The sequence below is a fragment of the Primulina tabacum genome, chromosome 12, assembly GCF_025594145.1.
Source record: "Primulina tabacum isolate GXHZ01 chromosome 12, ASM2559414v2, whole genome shotgun sequence".
NCBI lineage: Eukaryota > Viridiplantae > Streptophyta > Magnoliopsida > Lamiales > Gesneriaceae > Primulina > Primulina tabacum.
The window spans coordinates 9,889,643-9,913,499 of NC_134561.1; the positions used below are offsets into that span (position 1 = coordinate 9,889,643).

A 23,857-nucleotide genomic window follows, 5' to 3' on the forward strand; every position below is an offset into this window, starting at 1 on the left:
TATTTTTAAGCTCCAACAATGATATATACGTTAGACACAAGAATATGACCGTTTGGAAAGTTTTTGTACTGTTTATGAAATTGCAACGGCCAAATTCAGCTTGCTGGGCATTTTCCCGACTGGTCAACTCTGGTCAATTGGTCAACTCTAGTCAACTCAACTGGTCGTTCAATTCAACCGGTCAACAGCTGGTTCAGTTCAGTTCAGTTGGTCAACTGCTGATTCAGTTCAACTGGTATGGTTCAGTTCAACTGGTTCGGTTCAGTTTCAGCTGGTCTGGTTCGGTTCAGCTGGTTCGGTTCAGTTGGTTGGTCAGCTGGTCAGCAGTTAGTTCAGTTAATTCAGTTTCAACTGGTGTGCTGAAATCAGCTAGGCTGATTTCAGTTTGTGCAGAACCAGTAACGTCATCGTCATTTATCAGCATCTTAAGCTTTGATTCAGACTTTGACTTATGAATCGCTTCATTTCGATAACCGAGCCGAGAGATATGACCAAAATACCGCAGCTGCTCAAACCCAACTGATTGTTGTTTTCGTATGATCAGTTCGGTAATTGAGCGATCAGTTAGACCATGATAACATCCGATTTTGCCCAACTGACGTGAAATACGATTTGTTCCAAATTGAGTTTTCTAATTATTCTAGTTGGCGGATTGTGATTTGGATTATCCAGTTGAGAGATATTATCAAAATACAAGAAGCTTGCCAGAAATTCAGTTTGTGCAGAATTTAGTTTCAGCTTACTACTGTGTTTGCAACTTCACACTTGAGTAAATATGTTAGAAACACAATAACAGTTTTGTTAACATCAAAATCAAGATTGCGAACTTGAAAAGTTTCAACAAATATTTTTAACCAATTCAGGAAAATATTAAACGTCTATCATAAATAACTTAAAATCATGTCCAAAATTAAATTAAAGTCTCCAATAGCAGTGACAGCAACCCTTGCTCCCTTTCCTAGTCTTAGAAATTTCTCACCATCTCTAAGCCTCTTGCTTCTTCCCATCACCTATAAGTCATTGCTTAGATGAGAACCACATCTGGTATCCAATACCCAAGAAAAGGAATAAATAGAAACTTTAACTTCAATGTAAAACATGCCATGGCCAGAACGCTTATGGGCAAGATACTCTGTGCAATTACGCCTCCAATATTCAGGCTTGTTGCAGTGGAAACATACTTGTTCTTACTAGTCAGGCTTTGTGGGCCCCGTAGTTGGTTTATGTATGGCTTCTTGTTGGGCTTTTTCTTTTTCAGATGGGCACAACGCTTCTTACCTTTATTTTGGGCTCCCTTTTTCGTACCGGACAATGAGTCCACTAGAAGAACAGGCTTTTCTTTTTTGATTGTGGTCTCATAAATAGTAACCATATTGACCAACTCTTCAGGGGTGGCCTCAAGCTTGTTCATATTAAAATTAACCACAAATCCATCTAACGAGGCAGGCAATGACATCAAGATAATATAAGTCGAGAGCTCATTAGGAATAACCACGTCGAGTCCCACCAACTTATGAATGAGGCCAATCATCCTAACACCATGCTCTTTGACCGAAGCCCCGTCTCGCAAGCGTGTAGTCATGAGGTTTTTCACAGTAGCATGTCTCTCTGAACGAGTTTGTACAACATACAATTCTAGCAGTTGCTTCCTTCAGTGGCTTCTTATTAAGCACATATGCAATATTTTCCGAGTTCAGAACAATATATAAATTTCGAAACCAATCATTATAGTTAGGGCCAGTCAATTTGTTTTGATCGAGATGATGGAAAGCGGGTTACGAGAAGTCATCGTAAATATACTGAAAATGAAAACAGATAATGGTTACTGATAATTTTAAAATATTTCTAAGATATAAAATATGGATTTTATTTTATAAATTTCGCTTTCACTATTTTGATATTTTCACCACCCTCTGATGAAATAGGGAAATCATATTTCCTTATTGGGCACATAGAGCCCAATTAGACAATTATAATTCCGAATAATATGAGCCAATTATAATTTTTAAAAGGTAAAATCCAATTGCATAGCTATGAAACCTCTGTGTGTTTCACCTCACGTTTAATAAGGACCCAATAATATGATGTCGTTTATTTTCACATATCAAACCGACACATCAATATTGAATTGTGTTGGACAGTCGCCATGAGTTCCCCCAATAATATGAGCCGAAGTCATGGGAGTTCCACTCAATTCACATCATATGTCAGGTGGAAGTCATAGCTTTCCGGCATCCGGGTCTCCCCAATAATATAAACCAGACACTGTCCGCGGGAAGCGTTCAACATGCAACCACGGTTGATGGAAGACTAGAATAAATTAAACTCTTTTAATTTTTACTTTTGTGGTTTGATATAAATTTTGAATCTTATTTAAAATGAGGGATTTTAATTTTAAAATTGTCTCATAATTTTAATTTAAAATCGCGTGCCACGAGTTTGTCGGATTCGTGCAACTATATTATTTAATAATATACATACATGTATACTACTATATATCACATATATATCATAATATGACATTCAACAATAAATAAGGATGATCGATCACCAACACTATTAGATCCATGTGAACAATACATGGATCCAGGTCCAAAACCTAAGTGAATGCAGGAATGCAAATGCAACTATTACAAAAACTTGCAATATTTTACATGTCTTCATCTTGTGCATCGGGCCCACCATCTTCCAGTCTTGATCTCCTACTATTTCTAAAAATTACATTTAAATAGACATGTCACATAAGGGATACATCTTATGGGGTATGAACGGTACATAAACCATACTCACTTTAATAATTTCAAGTTTAACAAAATTAATAAAACAGTAAAATATCATAACATACACTTAATACATTGATCAAGGCTCTCGATCATCCTTCATGCATTTAATATAAAATATTAACATCAATCAATTAAACAAATTTAATTAATTGATAAATCGTGTATCTAATAATTTTATTACTAACCACCACAATAATTAGAGAATTTAATAAATTAAATAAAAATCTTTATTTAATTTCTAATTTATTCAATAATAATTTATTTCTTGTAAAACTCATTTTTACTATAAATATTAAAACCATATTCTAATTATTTATTTTACAAGAAAATTATAAATTTGCCAAAAATTAAATTTTTTCAAAATATAAATTGAACTAATTTTAATAAAATATCAGTTTAATCCAAAGTTTTAAAAATCAAAAAATCGCACCCTAGGTCCAAACAATTCAAGTCCATTATTTAGCATATTGCCCGAGACGTTCCCGGGCAACCGCCCGCCCACTGCCCGGTTGTATCAGGCAGTGGCGGGCACGCTGTGCGCGGCCGCAAGAGAGCCGCGCGCGGCCCTGCGCGCACGGTCTTCCCGGAACTGTTCCGATCAGAATCTAAAATAATGTTATTTTTGATTTCTGGAAAAATAAATTTTTTTTGTGCATCAATTTTTTGAAAAATTATCTTGTGTGGTTCGAATAAATTATTCAATATGATTTAAAATCATACGATATAGAGAACCTTGCTCTGATTCCACTGTCTTGAATCTTGTTCTCTCGTGCATAAATGCAGCGGAAGTTATAAATTTTTTTCTTATTTTGACAATCAAAATATTTGGACAATCCTATGGTTTAGATTGAATAAACATACATATGACGTTTAGTATATACCTCTAGTGAATTTTTCACTTGCCTACAATTACTCCGGTATAAAAAAACGTAGCTCTTGTTGTAAATCCCACATACGTTCTTCAAGGCTCCTTTCTTCAATTTTTGAATCAGGTCACGACTATAAGATTAGTTCTTCTTCCAAATAACACTATAATATTTGGAAGAACTTTCAATGTTGGTGAGCAAAAACCGAGAGACGGCACAACCTTTTTTTCAAAGAGGATGGCCGAATTCTTGAGGGGTGGGATGAGGCCCTTTTTCCCGAAAATTGTGGTTGTGTGGAGGCTAGGGTTTAAGTCTCCTACTTAAATAAAGCATTCATGACCTAATTACCATAATATAATTATTTGGGCCTCTTAATTAACATTAATGAGCTTGATTAATTAATTGGACTAGTCCTACTAGTTTAATTAATTAATTAAATTCCATTAAGAACTTTAATTAATTATTTATTTAATCAAAGTCCATTAAACATACTCCCCACTATATTTCATTTTAATATTTAATAAACTCAACTTTTGAGTTTAATTATTTAAATTCTCAATTCTTATAAATTCAACTCTTTGAATTTATTCTCTCCAAATTTGATAAATTCAGAATTTATTTTCTCAAAATTTATTTATCATAAATTCAACACCTTTAATTTACAATGTCATAATTTTATATAAATTCAATTACTTGAATTTATTCTCTCAACGTGAATAAAATGATCGAGTGCATGTGTGACCCTCAATGGTTCAGAGATACATCTAGCCGTGTGATCACAACTCATTGTGATTCAGGACATAATCCTTTATTCGGGCTTACCCTAATTTGCCCCTATCTATGTATCAACAATTGATCATTAGAAATTCAGAAATCATATTTCTGATTAGACCCATCGAATCATGGTAAGAGCGTCTAGTAGTATCGCCGCATGATTCCCTAGGTATCACTTATAATGCCTGCAAGAACCACTCGGTTATGATTAATGTACAGTAAGGTCCTTTCACATCATATATCCCAATCGAATATGCAACCATTGGTTCATCGACGGTTGCATAAGAATTCGATAACTATGTCACATATTTGAGAATAAATAGTGACACATGCGTCGCAATTGTACCCAATCTCGCCACATGATGATCCTCCTGGATTCGGTAAACGAGTCAAAGCACAGCCCTAGCATATAGAGACTCCGTGCTCTCCGAGATCGTAAGGACTGATGGTGTACAATCATATCCACAGATTTATCCTCTTGATAAATGATAATCACTTGGAAAGTTCTAGGGAGGGTAGTTCGGTATAATCATCATATGACTACTTATCTGCATGTTTGGACATCTCTATGCCCTTACCAAGAAACACGGCATACAACATCACATATGCTAGTCTCGAAATCAAGTGACGTTTATCCATGTTTTAGGCGGCAGAATCGATTAGAAACAAATTTAGATTATACAGTGTTTAAAAATGAGTTTCAACATCGAATTACGATTCATTTGTATTAAAGTATAATCAATGTCTTTATCTATGTTGATCACATGTGTATACAGATAAAAAATTAACAAACCATGAAATAATGAATTATATTAAACTAAAGATTATTTATTATAACTGAGTCAATAAATTCTTAGCCAACATCTGACTTACAGGGCATCTACTCTAACACAAGATACAAGGACCTAAGCCTGCTAACCACTCCAAACCATCTTTGAAGATGCTTCTCCTTTATCTCCATGTACATTTTTAGGTATTCTCTCATTTTGACCTCTCTCATTTATTGGGATTATTATTGCATTTTTTGTTGTCTTGAGTGTCATAGTATCTATGTAAGCCAACAACTCAATGCTTTTGACGAGTGTTCGTGACAACGGTGACGATCCACGAAATTCCGACTTACGGGTCTACGCTTGCGAAGTTCTGACTTATGAAGTTACAGCTTACGGGTCTATGTTTAAAAACTTCCGACTTATAAATTTACAGCTTACTGGTCAATTCTTACGAAGTTACAGTCTACAACTTCTACGCTTACAACGCTTACGAATCATATGTATTTCGTATTCCTATTTACATAGTTCTAGTGTAGTATTTTTTGACTACATCAGTGGTGAAAATTGATTATCATATTTAAATTAACCAGAGAATCTTGAAACCCGTTTGCAAAACAAGAATTCATGTTAATTTGATTACTTAATTAATTTTTTGTTAGAGTAGATGCCCTGCAAGCCAACGGTTGGCTAGGGAATTTATTGACTCAAGTGTGATAAATAATCTTTATTTTAATATAATTTAACTCTTTATGGTTTTGTTTTACTTTATTTGCATACTCATGCAATCAGCATAGATAAAGTCTTTGATTATACTTTAATTGTCACACCCTTACTCTATACTTAGCATAATTACCATAATCAAAATAGGATTTGAATGATATATCTATATTATGAAGCAATTCAAAACAAGGCGCATCAATTTGACGGTTTATAAAAATTTTGGCATGATGTCCCTATATTTTGTCTATACCAACAACTGAATCAACAATAACAATACGTAGATATAAACGTAGTCTTATAAACAAACATACTTTGAATCATTATACACGTAGACATAAACATTGAAAAACTTGCTTCAAACCCTGACATTTAATTCATTATAATACATATGCGGAAGCTATACAATAAGACGACCCGGTTCTTATCGAGGTGAGGCACGTCGCAAGCATCCATTGGTAACATGTTAAACATAATGAGCTAAATCACTACATATTAAATTAAATAAATGCATTATTATCATTTGTACGAGTAACTGGGCATTACAATTCTCCCCTCCTTCAAAGAATTTTGTCCTCGGAATTTGACGTACCATATAGTTCAGGATATGTTTGACGTACCATATAGTTCAGGATATGTTTGTTGAATCTCGTCTTCTCGCTCCCAAGTTGCTTCTTCAATTGCATGATTGCACCATAATAGTTTCACCAAAGGTATTTCCTTGCCTCATAACACTTTTGATTTTCTGTCGAGGATTTGGACCGGCCGTTCTTCATACGAGAGATTCGATGCAAGTTCCAACGGTTCATATTGAAGAACGTGAGAAAGATTGGCCAAATACTTTCGTAGCAAGGAAACATGAAAAACGTCATGAAAATTTGATAAGTTCGGTGGTAAAGCAACTCGGCAGGCCCTATATCCTATTCTTTCCAAGATTTCAAATGAACCGATATATCTTGGACTCAATTTTTCCTTCTTACCAAAACGCAAAATGCCCTTACAAATACATGTTCACTGACCTAAAATTCCAGTCGACGACGTCGCACATCAGCATAACTTTCCTGTCGGCTCTGGGCACTGTGCATCCTTTCCATGATCTTAGTTACCGATTCAGCTGTCTGTTGTACCAATTCAGGACCTAATAATTTTCTTTCCCTACTTCAACCCAATGTACCGGAGAATGACATTTTCTACCATCTAATGCAGTATATGGTTCCATTCCAATGCTTCAATGATAGCTATTGTTATATGTAAACTCAGCCAACGGTAGTTTAGTGTCCCAACTGCCTGGAAAATCAATAGTACAGGCCCTCAACATATCTTCTATATCTGATTCACTCGTTCTGATTTTCCATCAGTTTGGCGATGGAACGCCGTACTAAATGACAATCGAGTTCCCATACCATGATGTAAATTCTTCCAAAATGCAGACGTAAATTTGGGATCTCTATCAGATAAAATGGACACTGGGATGCCATGAAGCCTCACTATCTCTTTGATGTATTCTTCAGCATATTGATTCATCGTGTATGTGGTTTTCACCGGAAGAAAGTGAGCTGATTTCATAAGTCGATCCACAATAACCCATATAGCACTGAACCCTCTTTGTGTTCTTGGAAAACCAAGAATGAAATCCACCGTGATGTATTCCCATTTCCACTCAGGAATGAGTAGTGGTTTCAGGAGTCCTGCTGCTCTTTGATGCGTGTCTTGACCTGTTGACAAGTTAGATATTGTGCAACCAATTGAGCAATGTCCTTTTTCATACCCGGCCACAAAAATAATGGTTTCAAATTTTTGTACATTTTGGTGCCTCCTGGATGGATCGAATATGGTGTAGCATGAGAATCAATAAGGATGTCATTTATGATCGTTCCTTGCTTTGGTACACACAATCTACCGCGATATGTCCATATTCCTTTCTCATTCAATTCAAAATTCAAATTTCCTTTTTCCTCATCTCGCTGCCTCAGTTGTTGTAATTCATTATCTGCACTTTGTTCGGCCTTGATCCTGTCTGCAAGTGTTGGTCGAACCATGAGGGATGATAATTGGATTGCAGTTTCCTTTGGCATAACATCAATCTTCAAATTCTGTAATTGTTCTTGTACTTGCATTGTGGCAATAGAACTGGATTTTGGACTTAACACATCTGCAACAACATTGGCTTTACCTGGATGATAATTAATAACACAATCATAATCTTTCACTAATTCCAACCAACGTTGTTGTCGCATATTCAATTCTTTTTGCGTAATAAATATTTCAAACTCTTGTGGTCCGTGTAAATTTCACATCGTTCACCATACAGATAATGGCGCCATATTTTCAACGTAAATACTACTGCTGCCAGTTTTAATTCATGTGTGGGATAGTTCTTTTCATATTCTTTCAATTTCTTTGAGGCATAAGCAATCACCTTCCGGTGCTGCATTAAGACTGCTCCTAAACCTTGCTTCGATGTATCATTGTATACCACAAAATCTTCTGTTTATTCTGGTATCGCAAGGACCGGTGCTGATGTCAATTTTGTTTTCAACTCTTGGAAACTGTGATCACATGCTTCGTTCCATACAAATTTCACATTATTTTGAGTTAAAGCAATCAAAGTATAATGCCTGAAGTAAATATTACAATTTGTTAATTTACTAATTGGAGATTACTAAATAATTGACGATTTTTAAATAATTAAATATGATATATATTGGTCATATGAAGTCTAAATGACTTGAAATTTGGATATAACGTAGAAAGCTCAAAGATATAGAAGTTTTATATTTTGAGTTTTGAAAAATTTGATCGTTTGACTGGTCCGAACGGATATATTGACGTTGGAAATGTTAAATATTATATATTATATTATATTTTTAATATTATATTAATAATAATATAATATAATATAATATAAACAGAATGAACCTATAAATAGATAGAAGAGCCGGACATCACAACCCGGATTCCATCTCAAAATATAAATAGTAAAATGCTTTATTAAAGCAAAAAGCAACATGCATGTAAAGTTGAAAGCCGTGCAATATGCGCCGCGGAAAGGTATGCAATGCACGCAGTAAAGTTGACAGCTGTCTTAAGTTTGACACTATTGACGGCGTGCGATTTACGCTGCGGTTTAGTCTAATAACGGCGTGCAGAGTATGCTATTGATAGTTAAACTATTGGCAGCGTGCATATATACGCTGTTAATACAAATTTCTGCAGCGTGCACAAGTACACCGTTAATAGTCATAAAAAAAATATTAGTGACGGTTTCGATAAAACTGTCGCACACGGGCGACGGGGCCAAACCGTCGCTAATTTAGCGACGGTCTTAAAATTTAGCGACAGTGTTATAATTTCGAGACAGTTCCAAAACCGTCGCTAAAGTTTGCGTAAATTTTAAAAAAAAATTACTTTTATAATTTAATACATTTTTATAAAAATACAATACAACTATAATAATAATACTCATGATCTTAATTAACAATTAAAAAATACTCATGATCTTAATTAACAATTAAAAAATTAACCAAAAATTGAAACAAAAACAGGTATTTAAATTGAAACTAAAATCATGTAAGTAAAGAAAAATGTTAAGTGTTGTGAAAAAAAATGGAACGGAGATCGGGAATAAATAGAGAATTTACGATTTTTTAGTGACGGTTTGTTACTAAACGGTCGCCGATGTAATTCTATTAGCGACGGTTAATAATTAACCGTCGCCGATTTAAATCTATTAGCGACGGTTAATTATTAACCGTCTCCGATTTAAATCGGCGACGGTTTATTCTAAACCGTTAAATCGGCGACGGTTTATTCTAAACCGTCGCTAAATGTGGCCTTAAATCGTCGCTAAATGTGGCCTTAAAATCGTCGCAACTTTAACTTTAGCGACGGTTTTACTAAAGCCGTTGCTACGTTAAAATTCGAACTCATTTTCCGCAGCGTGCTTATAATATGCATGCCGTGAATAATACTATTGAGGACGTACGATTAATGTGCGGCGTTAATGATTGAACACGATTTTTTTTTAAAAAAAATGATTTACTTTTTACAGCACACATAAACATGCACTTCGTTAATAATACTATTAACGGCGTGCCTTTATTGTGCGCTGTCATTTATATAATTTATTAACACCACACATAAATGCAAGCTGCAGATATTACTATCCGCAGCGTGCTTTTAATGCACGCCATTCATAATAATATCTGCAGCGTGCATTTAATGCACGCCGTTAATAGTATCAAGTTACTATCCACAGCGTGCTTTTAATGCATACCGTCAATAGTAATATCCGCAGCGTGCTTTTAATGCACGCTGTTAATAGTATCAAGTGCAACACTATTAACGGCGCACATATGGGTGCACGCCGTGAAAAGTAGTATTCGCAACGTGCGTTTAATGCACGCTGTTGATGACGTACTGCGAAAAATCATTTTTCTTGTAGTGATGGTTACGAAATTCAAAAAGTATACAGTGATATGCCACCCACTTTTGTCATGATATGCCATGATGTGTTATTCTACAAACTCTTGAATAGTGAGATTCCAATTCTTAATCATCTTTAATATTATTCTTTAGGGAATTCTTCAAATTCTCAAAAATATCATGTATTTGAGATAATTGAGGAATATCATCCTCTGGATCCTGTGCATATTGCATTTGCATTAAATGTTTGAATAAACTCAAAGAGGCTTTTTCCTTTTCTTGTTGATTATGAAATTCTTTCTTATATAAAGAAATTTTTTCCTCTATTTGTTGAAGAGTGTCATAGCCATAAGGCTTTCCAGTTTCTGGATCATTGCTACTATTTAAATAATAATTCACCCAAGTGTAGTTTGTCTGCAAGTAATATATTTCGTAAGTACGAGATCGATCTTCAGAGAGGTTATTTTGAGTTTAAAACTATATAAATAAATAATTGCATAAAGTAAATGTTAAATTAAATCATTATATTTCATTTATAACAACCGGCAGAGCCACGCTATTTCCTAAATGAAATATATTGATTTAATAATTTAGTTGCGGTAAAGTAAAAGTTAGTTGCGATAAAGTAAATGTTAGTTGCGGAAAAGTAAAAGTTAGTTGCGAGAAAGTAAAAGTTAGATGCGAAAAATAAAAGTTAGTTGCGATAAACTAAATGTTAGATTGTTAGATTTTAGTATTAAATCATAATATTTCATTTAGAACAACCGACAGAGCCACGCTATCGTCTAAATGAAATATTATGATATTATTATATAAATATATATATATATATATATATCTATATATATATATAATAATAAGTGATGAAATATTTATTGTATCAAAATTAAACAACAAATCAAGATAACCACTTTAATAGTATCAAGCATTTGATGTAAATTGATAACAACAAACAATTCATTTTTATACCTACAATAAAAATAAGTTAGCTAAATGAAAAGAAATAAAGAAAGGATATACAAAATATAAACAATCTTACTTCACCAATAATGCATCATCTTCACCTTGTCATAATAGATTTAGCTTGTCATAAGCTTACTTTTGATCAACACTAAAATATCACTCATAGTTAAGAACATGAAAGAAAATATATTGGAACTTAGAACTTTGATACACACTCACACTATATTTTACAATGGGATAGAATGATTCTCAAGCTTGCACAAGGCCTCTATTTATAGGCCAAATGAGAGAAAGGGTCAAAATTTTTATTAATGTCATGTAGTTTCAATAGTATTCTTTGTCTCCTCTAAGTTCAATTCCATGTCCCTTCTTTCAATGCTTTGTTCCACAACTTTAATCACCAAATTTAACTCTGCTCAAAACGGCAAATATGTGGGTAATTGTCTGTAGATGAATTTGGTCACTTGGTTCACCTCATTTGGTTAAATATTGAAATAGTTATGATTTTTTTACTATATGCTGGTCATAGTAAAAGTAAATTTGTCCTCCTTTTGATATTTGCACAATTTGATCATCTTTATTAACTTTTTAGTCAATCATTTCTTCTGCAAAGTTGTAGATAATTTCTCAAGAATTCCAAACATGTTTGAGTCACCTCCATTTGAATTTTCTAGCTTGAGTTGTCATTATTTTACCAACACGTAGAAAACCTGAAAATAAAACATATTTAGTAAGACAGTTAAATATAAACAAACAATACTAAAATAACATAATTTTATAATTTTAATGAAACTTAAATTTTAAAATACAGGTTTTAACATATAATAAATTATTAATTTTAAGTTTCATCACACCCCCACACTATCTTATTACTAGTCCCTTAGTAATAAACTTTATCGGAAAATCACAATCTAGATTCTTTATTTCTTTTATATATTCAAATACAAACATATTTATTAAAAACAAAATCATATACCGATTTATATATATATATATATTTATATTTTCGTTTAATATAATAATATATAATTAAATTTGTTTTTATTATTATTCTTATTTTCACATAATATATAAAGTAACAATATATATATAATATTTTTTTAAAATTTCTAAATTTTTTATAATAATATAGTCAAAAAGATAATTCACACCACCCACCATAACATGTATAATATCAAGAATATTATTGTAAAAGCCTCAACTCCATATATTCTTTCAGGTCAAAATGTTTAAGGAATAGCTAGTTTTCACTCATGGAGTTGGAATGAATATTAACTCTCATTGAAAAAGGCTAAGTATTAAAAAAGACAATTAATTAAACTAATATTGAAAACAAAATAGGAAAATTTACAAAGAATAAAATCCTCATTTTTTTCTTTTTTTTTATTGGTTTTTTTTAAATAACGTGACTGCAAAATTTTAGAATAACATAAAATTTTTTATCCAAACATTCTACTATATATATATATATATATATATATATGTACATAAACATTTATATAACGAATACATCCGACTACCTTTGAAACTTATCTAGCACAAACAAATCTTTTTGTTTGTTTGTTTTTTTTTTTTTTTTGTTTTTTTTTGTTTTTTTTAACACAATATTTATGTTTTTAGAACACATTCATAGTACATCAATCAAATCTAAAAAAATTACAATGAATAAAGTATTTTGTAGTCCGTTATATATTTACTTCTTTTTTTTTCAATAAATATTTTTTTTAGGGGAGTTATATTCTTGTAATTAATCATTTTTTAATAATCAATAAAAGTTTATTAATTGTTTTCTCATTTTTCACCACTCACTAACAAAAGATGTGTGAGTATATATTATACTTTTACAAAAGAATTCTTTCAATTATACATGTTAACAACCATACAAACCATATCTTTTAACTATATTCTTATAAAAATTTTAAAAATTATTTTATTTGAAAACACATACAATTATATATATATATATGAACACATCTATTATATATTTTATATTAATTGATCAATATATATATATAAATTGGTACATATGAAAAACTAATTTTTCTTTTAGTCTGTATTTTGAATATAATGAATATTAAAGTCTAGTGTATTGTGATTTTCCAATAATTATTAACTAATGCGTCTCAGGTGCATTTTACTGACACCTTACTCGACATTGAACTAAAAATTATTATTATTACTATATATAAGTATATATTTTAATTTTTATATAAAAAACTAAGAGGAGAAGAAGAAATTATTCATACCTTAAAAAAAAACATTAAAACATACCGTTGAATCACAAGTTTAGCATCACATGAATTTTCTTTTCTTACTTTTGGATGTTGGCCAATCATGACTAAATCCTTGCAGTAAATCAATAAGTTCACCTTCACTTGTAGCAGAAACTAACATCCTTCGCGAAGCTAATGAAATAAATCCCTGTTCCACAACATCATCAAGAAACGATAACAGTTTATCATAATAATTGTTAACATTTAACAAACCAATTGGCTTATTGTGGATATTAATTGTGGCCAACAATTAGTATGAAATATTTCTTCCAAAGTACCGAAACCTCCTGGCAAAGCAATGAAAGCATCTGAATGTTCAATCATTTGAGTAATTCGTTCATACATGTTGTCCACTTTCATTTCTTCTCCTATTGTTGGTCCTGTAATATTGGCTAAGGTAATCGGAATAATGCCTAAAACTTCACTTCCACCTACATGCACAGCTTTTGCAACTTTTTCAATGAGGCCAACTTCACCACCACCATATACCAAATGAATCTTTTTTTTAGCAAGTGTTATTCCAAGATTTTCTGCTACTTCTTCATAAATTGAATATTTTCCTGCACTAGATCCACAAAATACACAAATATTTTTTATTTCACTTACCGTGGACGTTGGCATGTTAAGAAATATGTTTTTTGTAATTGTTAGATCACAGCATATGAATTTATAAGCGTAACATGCCAAAAGTCAATATTTGAACAAGAAATTATTATTATTAAAAGAAAATAAAAATGACAAAATTAAAACAAATATATACAGTGTAGTTGTGATTGTGGCTCACATCTTCCTCTGATTTTACGTTCAGTAACGGCTTCAACGCCTTCTATGAGTCGAGGATATGCTTCCCATCCAATTTTCTTATAAATTGGCAAACATGGTCTTTTAACGTCAGATTCCCAAGACGAAATTGTGTATATATATTTACTTATCTAAATAAATATGCGTTACTACAGTAGGATCTGTGTAAGGCTGATTCCACCATCCATATTGATATTCCTCCTGTTGAAATTGCCACCATAGTTTAAGAAGTTCATTTTGCACGTACCCACTAGAATGCGTATCAAGAACCTCTAGAAAATTATCCAAATGCTCTTTAGTCAGATCATTCTTAATAAATAAAATTTTATCTTCTCTATTCATTGATGTCATTCCAACATTTTTGCATTTTCCTTTACAAGTCCACCTTGCACATTTATGACATCCACCTATACGTTTAGCTCTTCGCTTTTTGGCATATGTGCTTTTACCAAATCCTGGCATATGTCTTATTATTAATTCACTTGCTTCCCCAACCAATCGGGCTTTTGCTTCAATTATTAAACGGACATCATTCGGTATGCCATAGGACATCATCAACCTTAGCCGCTCACATCTAGCTTTATAAATTTTTTTCAACGCATTATCAGGTAAACAAGCAAAATATTTACGAAGATTCATAATACACGCATCCATATTATTATTATTATATATATTTCAATTATTTTGGGAAAACTGAAGAAACCGACTTAAACAGTCACGGAGTACCGTTATCCGTCACTTAACCGAGAAATGAACTAGAATCTGCAAAACAAAATGAAAATATCAAACAACTATTGTGGATCATATAAAGGCATAAACTCATTATTAAGAATTTCATTTTCTATAAAAGGCTTAAGTCTTTGCCCATTAACTTTAAACACGTCATTATTTTTAGGATTTTCAATATCAACAGCACCATGAGGATAAACAAATTTGACTATAAATGGTCCTGACCACCTCGATCTTAGTTTACCTGAAAATAAATGCAAACGAGAATTATAAAGCAAAACTTTTTGTCCAATTTCAAATGACTTTCATATGCATCATTTTTTAATTCTTCAAGTTCATTTATTTGCAATTTTTTTAATTTAGATGCATCATCTAAATTAATATTAAATGCTTTAATTGCCCAATAAGCTTTATGTTCAAGTTCAACCGGTAAATGACAATGCTTACCAAAAACTAACCTATATGGTGACATCCCTAATGATGTTTTAAATGCAGTTCTATATGCCCATAATGCATCAGTTAATCTTAAAGACCAATCTTTTCGATTTGGATTAACTGTTTTTTCTAAAATTTGTTTTATTTCTCTATTTGCAAGTTCAACTTGACCATACTTTGAGGATGATATGGGGTAGAAACTTTATGTGTAATGCCATATTTTCTTAACAAAGAAGAAAATGATTTATTTATAAAATGACTTCCCCCATCACTAATTATTGCTCTAGGTATTCCAAATCGGCTAAAAATATTTTCTTTTAAAAATCTTATAACAACTTTATGATCATTAGTTCTACATGCAATTGCTTCAATCCATTTTGAAACATAATCAACAGCGACTAAAATGTACGTATATACAAAAGATAATGAAAATGGACCCATAAAATCTATCCCCCAGCTATCAAATATTTCAATAATTATGATTGGATTTAAAGGCATCATGTTTCGTTTTGAAATTGATCCCATCTTCTGACAGTTTTCACAAGATTTGCAAAATAAATGCGTATCTTTGAATAAAGACGGCCAATAAAATTCACATTGTAAGATTTTTGTAGTTGTTTTATTGGATGAAAAATGACCTCCACATGCTTCAGAATGACAAAATTTAATAACATTACTTGCTTCATTGTCGGGTATGCATCGTCGAAAAATTTGGTCAGGACAATACTTAAATAAGTAAGGATCATCCCAATAAAATTTTTTAACTTCTATCAAGAATTTATTCTTATCCTGTGAATTCCAATGAAAAGGCATTTTATTTGTCACAAGAAAATTTACAATGTTAACAAATCAGGGCATAATAGTAGCATAAAACAACTGATCATCTGGAAAATTTTCATTTATTGGTATTTCATTATGAGATGATTCAGTCATTATTCTAGATAAATGATCGGCTACAACATTTTCTTTTCCTTTTTTATCTTTAATTATAATATCAAATTCTTATAACAATAAAATCCACCGTATTAATCTTGGCTTAGCATCTTGTTTATTTGATAAATATTTTATGGCAGAATGATCGGTGTAAACAATAGTAGTAGAACCAATTAAATAAGATCGAAACTTATCTAATGCAAATACTATTGAAAGTAATTCTTTTTCAGTAGTTGAATAATTTATTTGGTCACTATTTAAGGTTCTACTAGCATAATAGATTGCATAATGTTTTCCTTCTTTTCTTTGTCCTAACACAACTTCTATAGCATAATCACTTGCATCACACATTAATTCAAATGGTAAAGACCAATCTGGAGCTTGTAAAATAGGTGATGTAACTAAAAGATTAATAATTTTTTTAAAAGCATTTTCACATTTTTGAGTCCATTCAAATTGTGTATCTTTTGTTAAAAGATTTGAAATTGGTTTAGATATTATGCTGAAATTTTTTATAAACCTTCTATAAAATCCTGCATGACCCAAGAATGATCGAACTTCTTTGACCGTTTTTGGTGATGCAATAACATCAACTTTGACTTTATCAACTTCAATTCCTTTTTCAGATATCACATGTCTAAAACAATCCCAAATTTAACCATATAATTACATTTTTCCCAATTTAAAACAAGATTTTTTTCTTCACATCTTTTTAATACTTCTTCTAGATTTTTAAGACAATTTTCAAGTGAGTTTCCAAAAACAGTTATATCATCCATAAAAACTTCTACATATTCTTCAATCATATCACTGAAAATACTTAACATGCATCTTTGAAAAGTAGCCGGACCATTACATAAACCAAATGGAATTCTTTTAAATGCAAAAGTTCCGAAAGGACAAGTAAGAGTAGTTTTTTCTTGATCTTCTAATGATATAGGTATTTGATAATACCCCGAATACCCATCAAGAAAACAGTAATAAGAATTTTCTGCTACTTTTTCTAGAATTTGATATAAAAATGGTAGTGGGAAATTGTAAGGCTCGAGATTTTATTTACAGTAATCTGAGATTAATCTGAAATGATTTGGCGATAATTAATACAAATTATGGGTAAGTGAGAAGTGATTAAAGACGGAACAGATCAGACCGGGACATATGAGAAAAGACACGAAATGAGGTCGTGTGTGAGATTTGTGGTGCGAGGACCGTAGCTCTCGCGCACATGCGCGTCATAATGCGCGCACATGCGCAAGATGGAAAGAAGGCCCCACGCATATGCGCGAAGTGAATGCGCGCATATGCGCGAGCATATGTTACCAACGTCCAGAGAGCCTCGCGCATATGCGCGGAAGGCGTCGCGCATATGCGCGAGCTTCCGAGAAATGATGTGCGATGACCAGTAGGTCTCGCGCATATGCGCGAGACTTGTTACTCGAGGGAGCAGGCCACTTGCCTTGCTGCATGCGTGGTATATATAGATATATATATAAACATGCATATTTCTTCAGAAGAGAGAAAGAGGAAATCGAAGGAATCTTTAAGAAAATTCTCCGTGGCATTTTAATCATGATTTTGCGAAATCCATCCGTTAGATTTCTAATCTGAGGACAGTACCGTGTTCTTAGCGACGACAGCTACAACTGGACGTAAGTTTTGTAACGTTTTGATGTCGCTTGAAATTATGATACTGCCAGAATTGAATGGAATTCATATATGATGTTCTTGACATGTTAGACATCATAGAATCAAAGTCAGATTAAAGAACGGACTGATTAGGGAATTGTTATGAATTTTGGAGTCGATTTGATTGAGAATCGATATCAGAATTATATTATCGTTGAGATTATGAGTTGAACTGATACTGATTGTGAATTCTGGTAGTATCTCTGTGATGTTGAGATTGACGGGGTTATCGAGACTGTATCGTTATGCCATCGAAACAGCAGTAATGATTTCGATTGTATCGTGATATCGTTGATATGAATTAGATTGTGCCTTGTTCAGATATGGATCAGATTATGTATTGATTTGAGTATTGATCAGAACAAGTCTTGAATTGATTTATATACTGATATTGTATTTATGCGATTGTCATTGCCAGACTGGGTATGGACAGATTGGAATACGAGACTTCGTCTTCATCAGATCGTGAAGAGAAAGGTTTAAATAAATGTTGATTCGGGATTGCACAGCTCGAGTTAGGTTTGACTTGAGTTTCCCAAAATCACATACTTTATTTTATTGCATTGATATTTGCATATTATCAGATTGATATGTTTAGTCTATTGAATTATAGCAGAGCTAGAGTTTGAGTCTAGGGCAGATCAGTCTAGCTAGGGCAGAACCGTCGAGTCTTTGTCAGAACCGCGTAGACTCTAGACTTACTGTGTATCGATGAGCTTAGATGTAGATCGACGTCTATTGTAGACATTCGATACAGCATACCAAAGTCTAAATTAGATCATGATCCCTAGATTAGTATGAGAAATGAGTCGAGTCCTAGATATTGAGACTAGAATTTGATTTACAGATCCGTATTGATTTATGTTTCGTAGACTACGATTCATGTTTTATTTACAGACTGATATTGATACATGTTGTTTGATTATGCTACATGTGATAAGATATAATTCATGCTTTTATGTTGATTCAGTTAACTGCATGTATACATTATTTATACTGGGATTTATTCTCACCGGAGTATCCGGCTGTTGACTTGTTTTGTATGTGTGCATGACAACAGGTGGGGCAGGATCAAGGTCAAGAGGATGATGGGAGATCGAGATTAGAGTAGTGAATCCGGACTTGGATGTAGACTTTGTTAAATACTGAAAATTAGTAGTTGAACCTTAGAATAATTTGAGTAATTTTTGTACATTATTGTACTTTTATACTGAGATGTATAGTAGTTAAATTCCATTACGTTCCGCACTTATATTTTAAAAAAAGAAAAAATTTTAGACCCTGTTTATCTTAATTGATAATTAAATCCCAAAGATGATTAAGATGATGATTAGCGTCCGGGTCCCCACAACAGGTGGTATCAGAGCGATGATATTTAGTGTTTCTTGTTTATTGTTTTATAATTCAGTACAGAATGATATTAAATGTACAGAATGACACTGAATGAATTGAAAGAATTGAAAGATCAGTAGAAGAGTACCGACCAGGAGTTACATCTGATTTAGTGTTTCTCTTTGGCATATTTCAGTATGTTCAGAGATATTCTTATGATTTCATGCTCGTTGTATCTATGATATTTTGATATATTCGCAGCATCTGATTGATTGGATTGAATAACTGAAGATTGAATGGGATGTTCTGAGAAATGTGATTATTGTATACAGAAATTTTTCAGATATGAATTCTGCTTGAAACAGATTGTATTCAGAGTATGCGATATCTGAAGTTAGTATACCGATTGTTCTTGACACAGTTAAAATTGTGATCAGTGACTGAGAACGATACCGATATCAGAAATATCAGAGAATTTATTTTGTCAGAATGGGCAGATTATATTATCCGAGTATGTTTCGAACTGATTGAGAATTGTTAGCTTCTAGCTCAGTATAGATTATTGATATTCCAAATCTGATTTGATAGTACGGTTATTCTGAATCAATGTTTAATACAGATTATTCAAACCGAATCAGAGCTGAATTCAAGAATTACGGTAGTTCAGAGATTTAACTAGAATGTCCAGAACTTAATTTCGATAATCAGAGCAGAGCATCGATCAGGGTGACAGATATGTGATTTTTACCGTATGAAAATGATTATCTTGTGATGTCAAATGTTTGAGAATTGTACAACAGAATTTGATATCGATAGTCAGAACCGAATACCAGGTAGGTATTTTTCTTTAATTTATATTATTAACTGATTGTTTATACCAAATAGTTCGAATTGGAAATGACAGATAGGGTCAGAAGCGCACAGAAATGGATTCAGTAGTCGTTCAGGTAACAGAAAGTATATGATAATTCGAACAGATAGTTTTGATATAGACGGATTAAATCAGTTGTGACAGAATGGGTACTGAAATGTTGGCAGAACTTGTACTGAAATGTCTGAACTGCCAATAAATGAAGACAAAAAGATAGAAATCAAAAGATTTATTACAGAATTTGTATATTTCTGACTAGACATGGGAAGTATACTTCGATGAATTTCGTAATGAGATAACTGCAATACTTTCCAGATTGTGATGTAATATGATTGTGATTGACAGATTGTTCAATCTATATCTATTAGTTTGTACCAGATAACGTACAAACATGACCAAATGACACAGATCGATGTAAGAAAAGTGGTCAGAATAACTAGAATGCCGAAGTAGAGTATATCAGATTGTGATTTTGCTTGATTTTGTGCTTTTGGCAGAATGTATAGCATAATTTTATCTATGATTTATTGATTGACGGATAGTTGGAGTGAACTATCTAGATACTGGAAGATATCCAGGAACTGTAGTGCGGGATTTTAGCACTAGTGAGCTGATGTCTTGTCACTTTATGAATTACTGTATGATTTTAGCTATCAACTCAGTATTGAGATAGCCACAGATAAGACATTGTACACTAAGTACTGTGGATTTCCTCTGAAGGGGAATGATATTACGGTGATATCTGAGATTGAATTTGATAAAAGCAGAAATCTTATAAAGAAAATGAAGCTGATTCAAAAAAGGATGAACACCAGCTTCGAATGAATAGACTTAATATGCAGACGTCGGATGGTGACGATTGGTATTTAAAGCTGAAGATTGAGTACATCCTTGACTGGGATAAACAGATTTGATAACAGCTGATGATATGGATTTGGTATGAGCTGTTGATTGGTAGATACGGATGTTGTATAGCCAGTAATTGCAAGTAATTTTATCAGAATGGTTTGATAGAATGAATTTTTTGAAGTAACCTCTATTATACATTTCTTCTTTATCTGAATTGATTGTATGTGATTTCGAGGACGAAATCATATCTTAGAGGGGGAGAAATGTAAGGCCCGAGATTTTATTTACAGTAATCTGAGATTAATCTGAAATGATTTGGCGATAATTAATACGAATTATGGGTAAGTGAGAGGTGATTAAAGACGGAATAGATCAGACCGGGACAGACGAGAAAAGACACGAAATGAGGTCGCGTGTGAGATTTGTGGTGCGAGGACCGTAGCTCTCGCGCACATGCGCAAGATGGACAGAAGGCCCCGCGCATATGCGCGAAGTGAATGCGCGCATATGCGCGAGCATATGTTACCAACGTCCAGAGAGCCTCGCGCATATGCGCGGAAGGCTTCGCGCATATGCGCGAGCTGCCGAGAAATGATGTGCGATGACCAGTAGGTCTCGCGCATATGCGCCGAAAGATGTCGCGCATATGCGCGAGACGTGTTACTCGAGGGAGCAGGCCACTTGCCTTGCTGCATGCGTGTTATATATAGATATATATATAAACATGCATATTTCTTCAGAAGAGAGAAAGAGGAAATCGAAGGAATCTTTAAGAAAATTCTCCGTGGCATTTTAATCATGATTTTGCGAAATTCGTCCGTTAGATTTCTAATCTGAGAACAATACCGTGTTCTTAGCGAAGACAGCTACAACTGGACGTAAGTTTTGTTACGTTTTGATGTCGCTTGAAATTATGATATTGCCAGAATTGAATGGAATTCATATATGATGTTCTTGACATGTTAGACATCATAGAATCAAAGTCAGATTAAAGAACGGACTGATTAGGGAATTGTTATGAATTTTGGAGTCGATTTGATTGAGAATCGATATCAGAATTATATTATCGTTGAGATTATGAGTTGAACTGATACTGATTGTGAATTCTGGTAGTATCTCTGTGATGTTGAGATTGACGGGGTTATCGAGACTGTATCGTTATGCCATCGAAACATCAGTAATGATAACGATTGTATCGTGATATCGTTGATATGAATTAGATTGTGCCTTGTTCAGATCTGGATCGGATTATGTATTGATTTGAGTATTGATCAGAACTAGTTTTGAATTGATTTATATACTGATATTGTATTTATGCGATTGTCATTGCCAGACCGGGTATGGACAGTTTGGAATACAAGACTTCGTGTTCATCAGATCGTGAAGAGGAAGGTATAAATAAATGTTGATTCGGGATTGCACAACTCGAGTTAGGTTTGACTTGAGTTTCCCAAAATCACATACTTTATTTTATTGCATTGATATTTGCAGATTATCAGATTGATATGTTTAGTCTATTGAATTATAGCAGAGCCAGAGTTTGAGTCTAGGGCAGATCAGCCTAGCTAGGGCAGAACCGCCGAGTCTTTGTCAGAACCGCGTAGACTCTAGACTTATGGTGTATCGATGAGCTTAGATGTAGATCGACGTCTATTGTAGACATTCGATACAGCATACCAAAGTCTAAATTAGATCAGGATCCCTAGATTAGAATGAGAAATGAGTCGAGTCCTAGATATTGAGACTAGAATTTGATTTACAGATCCGTAATGATTTATGTTTCGTAGACTACGATTCATGTTTTATTTACAGACTGATATTGATACATGTTGTTTGATTATGCTACATGTGATAAGATATAATTCATGCTTTTATGTTGATTCAGTTAACTGCATGTATACATTATTTATACTGGGATTTATTCTCATCGGAGTATCCGGGCTGTTGTCTTGTTTTGTATGTGTGCATGACAACAGGTGGGGCAGGATCAGGGTCAAGAGGATGATGGGAGATCGAGATTAGAGTGGTGATTCCGGACTTGGATGTAGACTTGGTTTAATACTGGAAATTAGTAGTTGAACCTTAGAATAATTTGAGTAATTGTTGTACATTATTGTACTTTTATACTGAGATGTATAGTAGTTAAATTCCATTACGTTCCGCACTTATATTTTAAAAAAAGAAAAAATTTTAGACCCTGTTTATCTTAATTGATAATTAAATCCCAAAGATGATTAAGATGATGATTAGCGTCCGGGTCCCCACAGAAATGATCTTTTCTAGTTGCATCATTTAATTTTCTACAATCAATACACATACGCCAACTAGATGGAATCCTAGCTTGTAATAACTCTCCCTTTTCATTTTTTTTAACAGTGATGCCGGACGTTTTAGGTACTACTTGTGTTGGAGTTACCCATTTACTATCTGAAATTGGATAGATAATTCCAGCGTCTAATAGTTTTAATACTTCATTCTTAACAACTTCCTTCATATATGGATTTAACCTTCTTTGTGGTTGTTAATAAGTTTTAGCATTTTCTTCCAAGTGAATTTTATTTGTACAAATTAAAGGATTCATACCTTTTATATCTTTCAAAGTTTATCCAATTGCTTTTTTCTATTTTTTAAGTAATTTAATCAAATC

At 33.0% G+C, this 23,857-nt stretch overlaps 1 protein-coding gene across 1 annotated transcript in view; it reads right to left on the reverse strand.

Annotated features, from left to right (window-relative positions):
• Positions 1 to 7,592: 7,592 nt before the first annotated feature.
• The window catches only part of LOC142520201 (uncharacterized), a 65,333-nt gene continuing 49,068 nt past the window's right edge, over positions 7,593 to 23,857 (reverse strand). The window contains exon 2 of the mRNA XM_075623203.1: positions 7,593 to 8,086. Within this exon, the coding sequence (XP_075479318.1) occupies positions 7,593 to 8,086 (494 nt within the window). The remainder of the gene's footprint in view (positions 8,087 to 23,857) is intronic.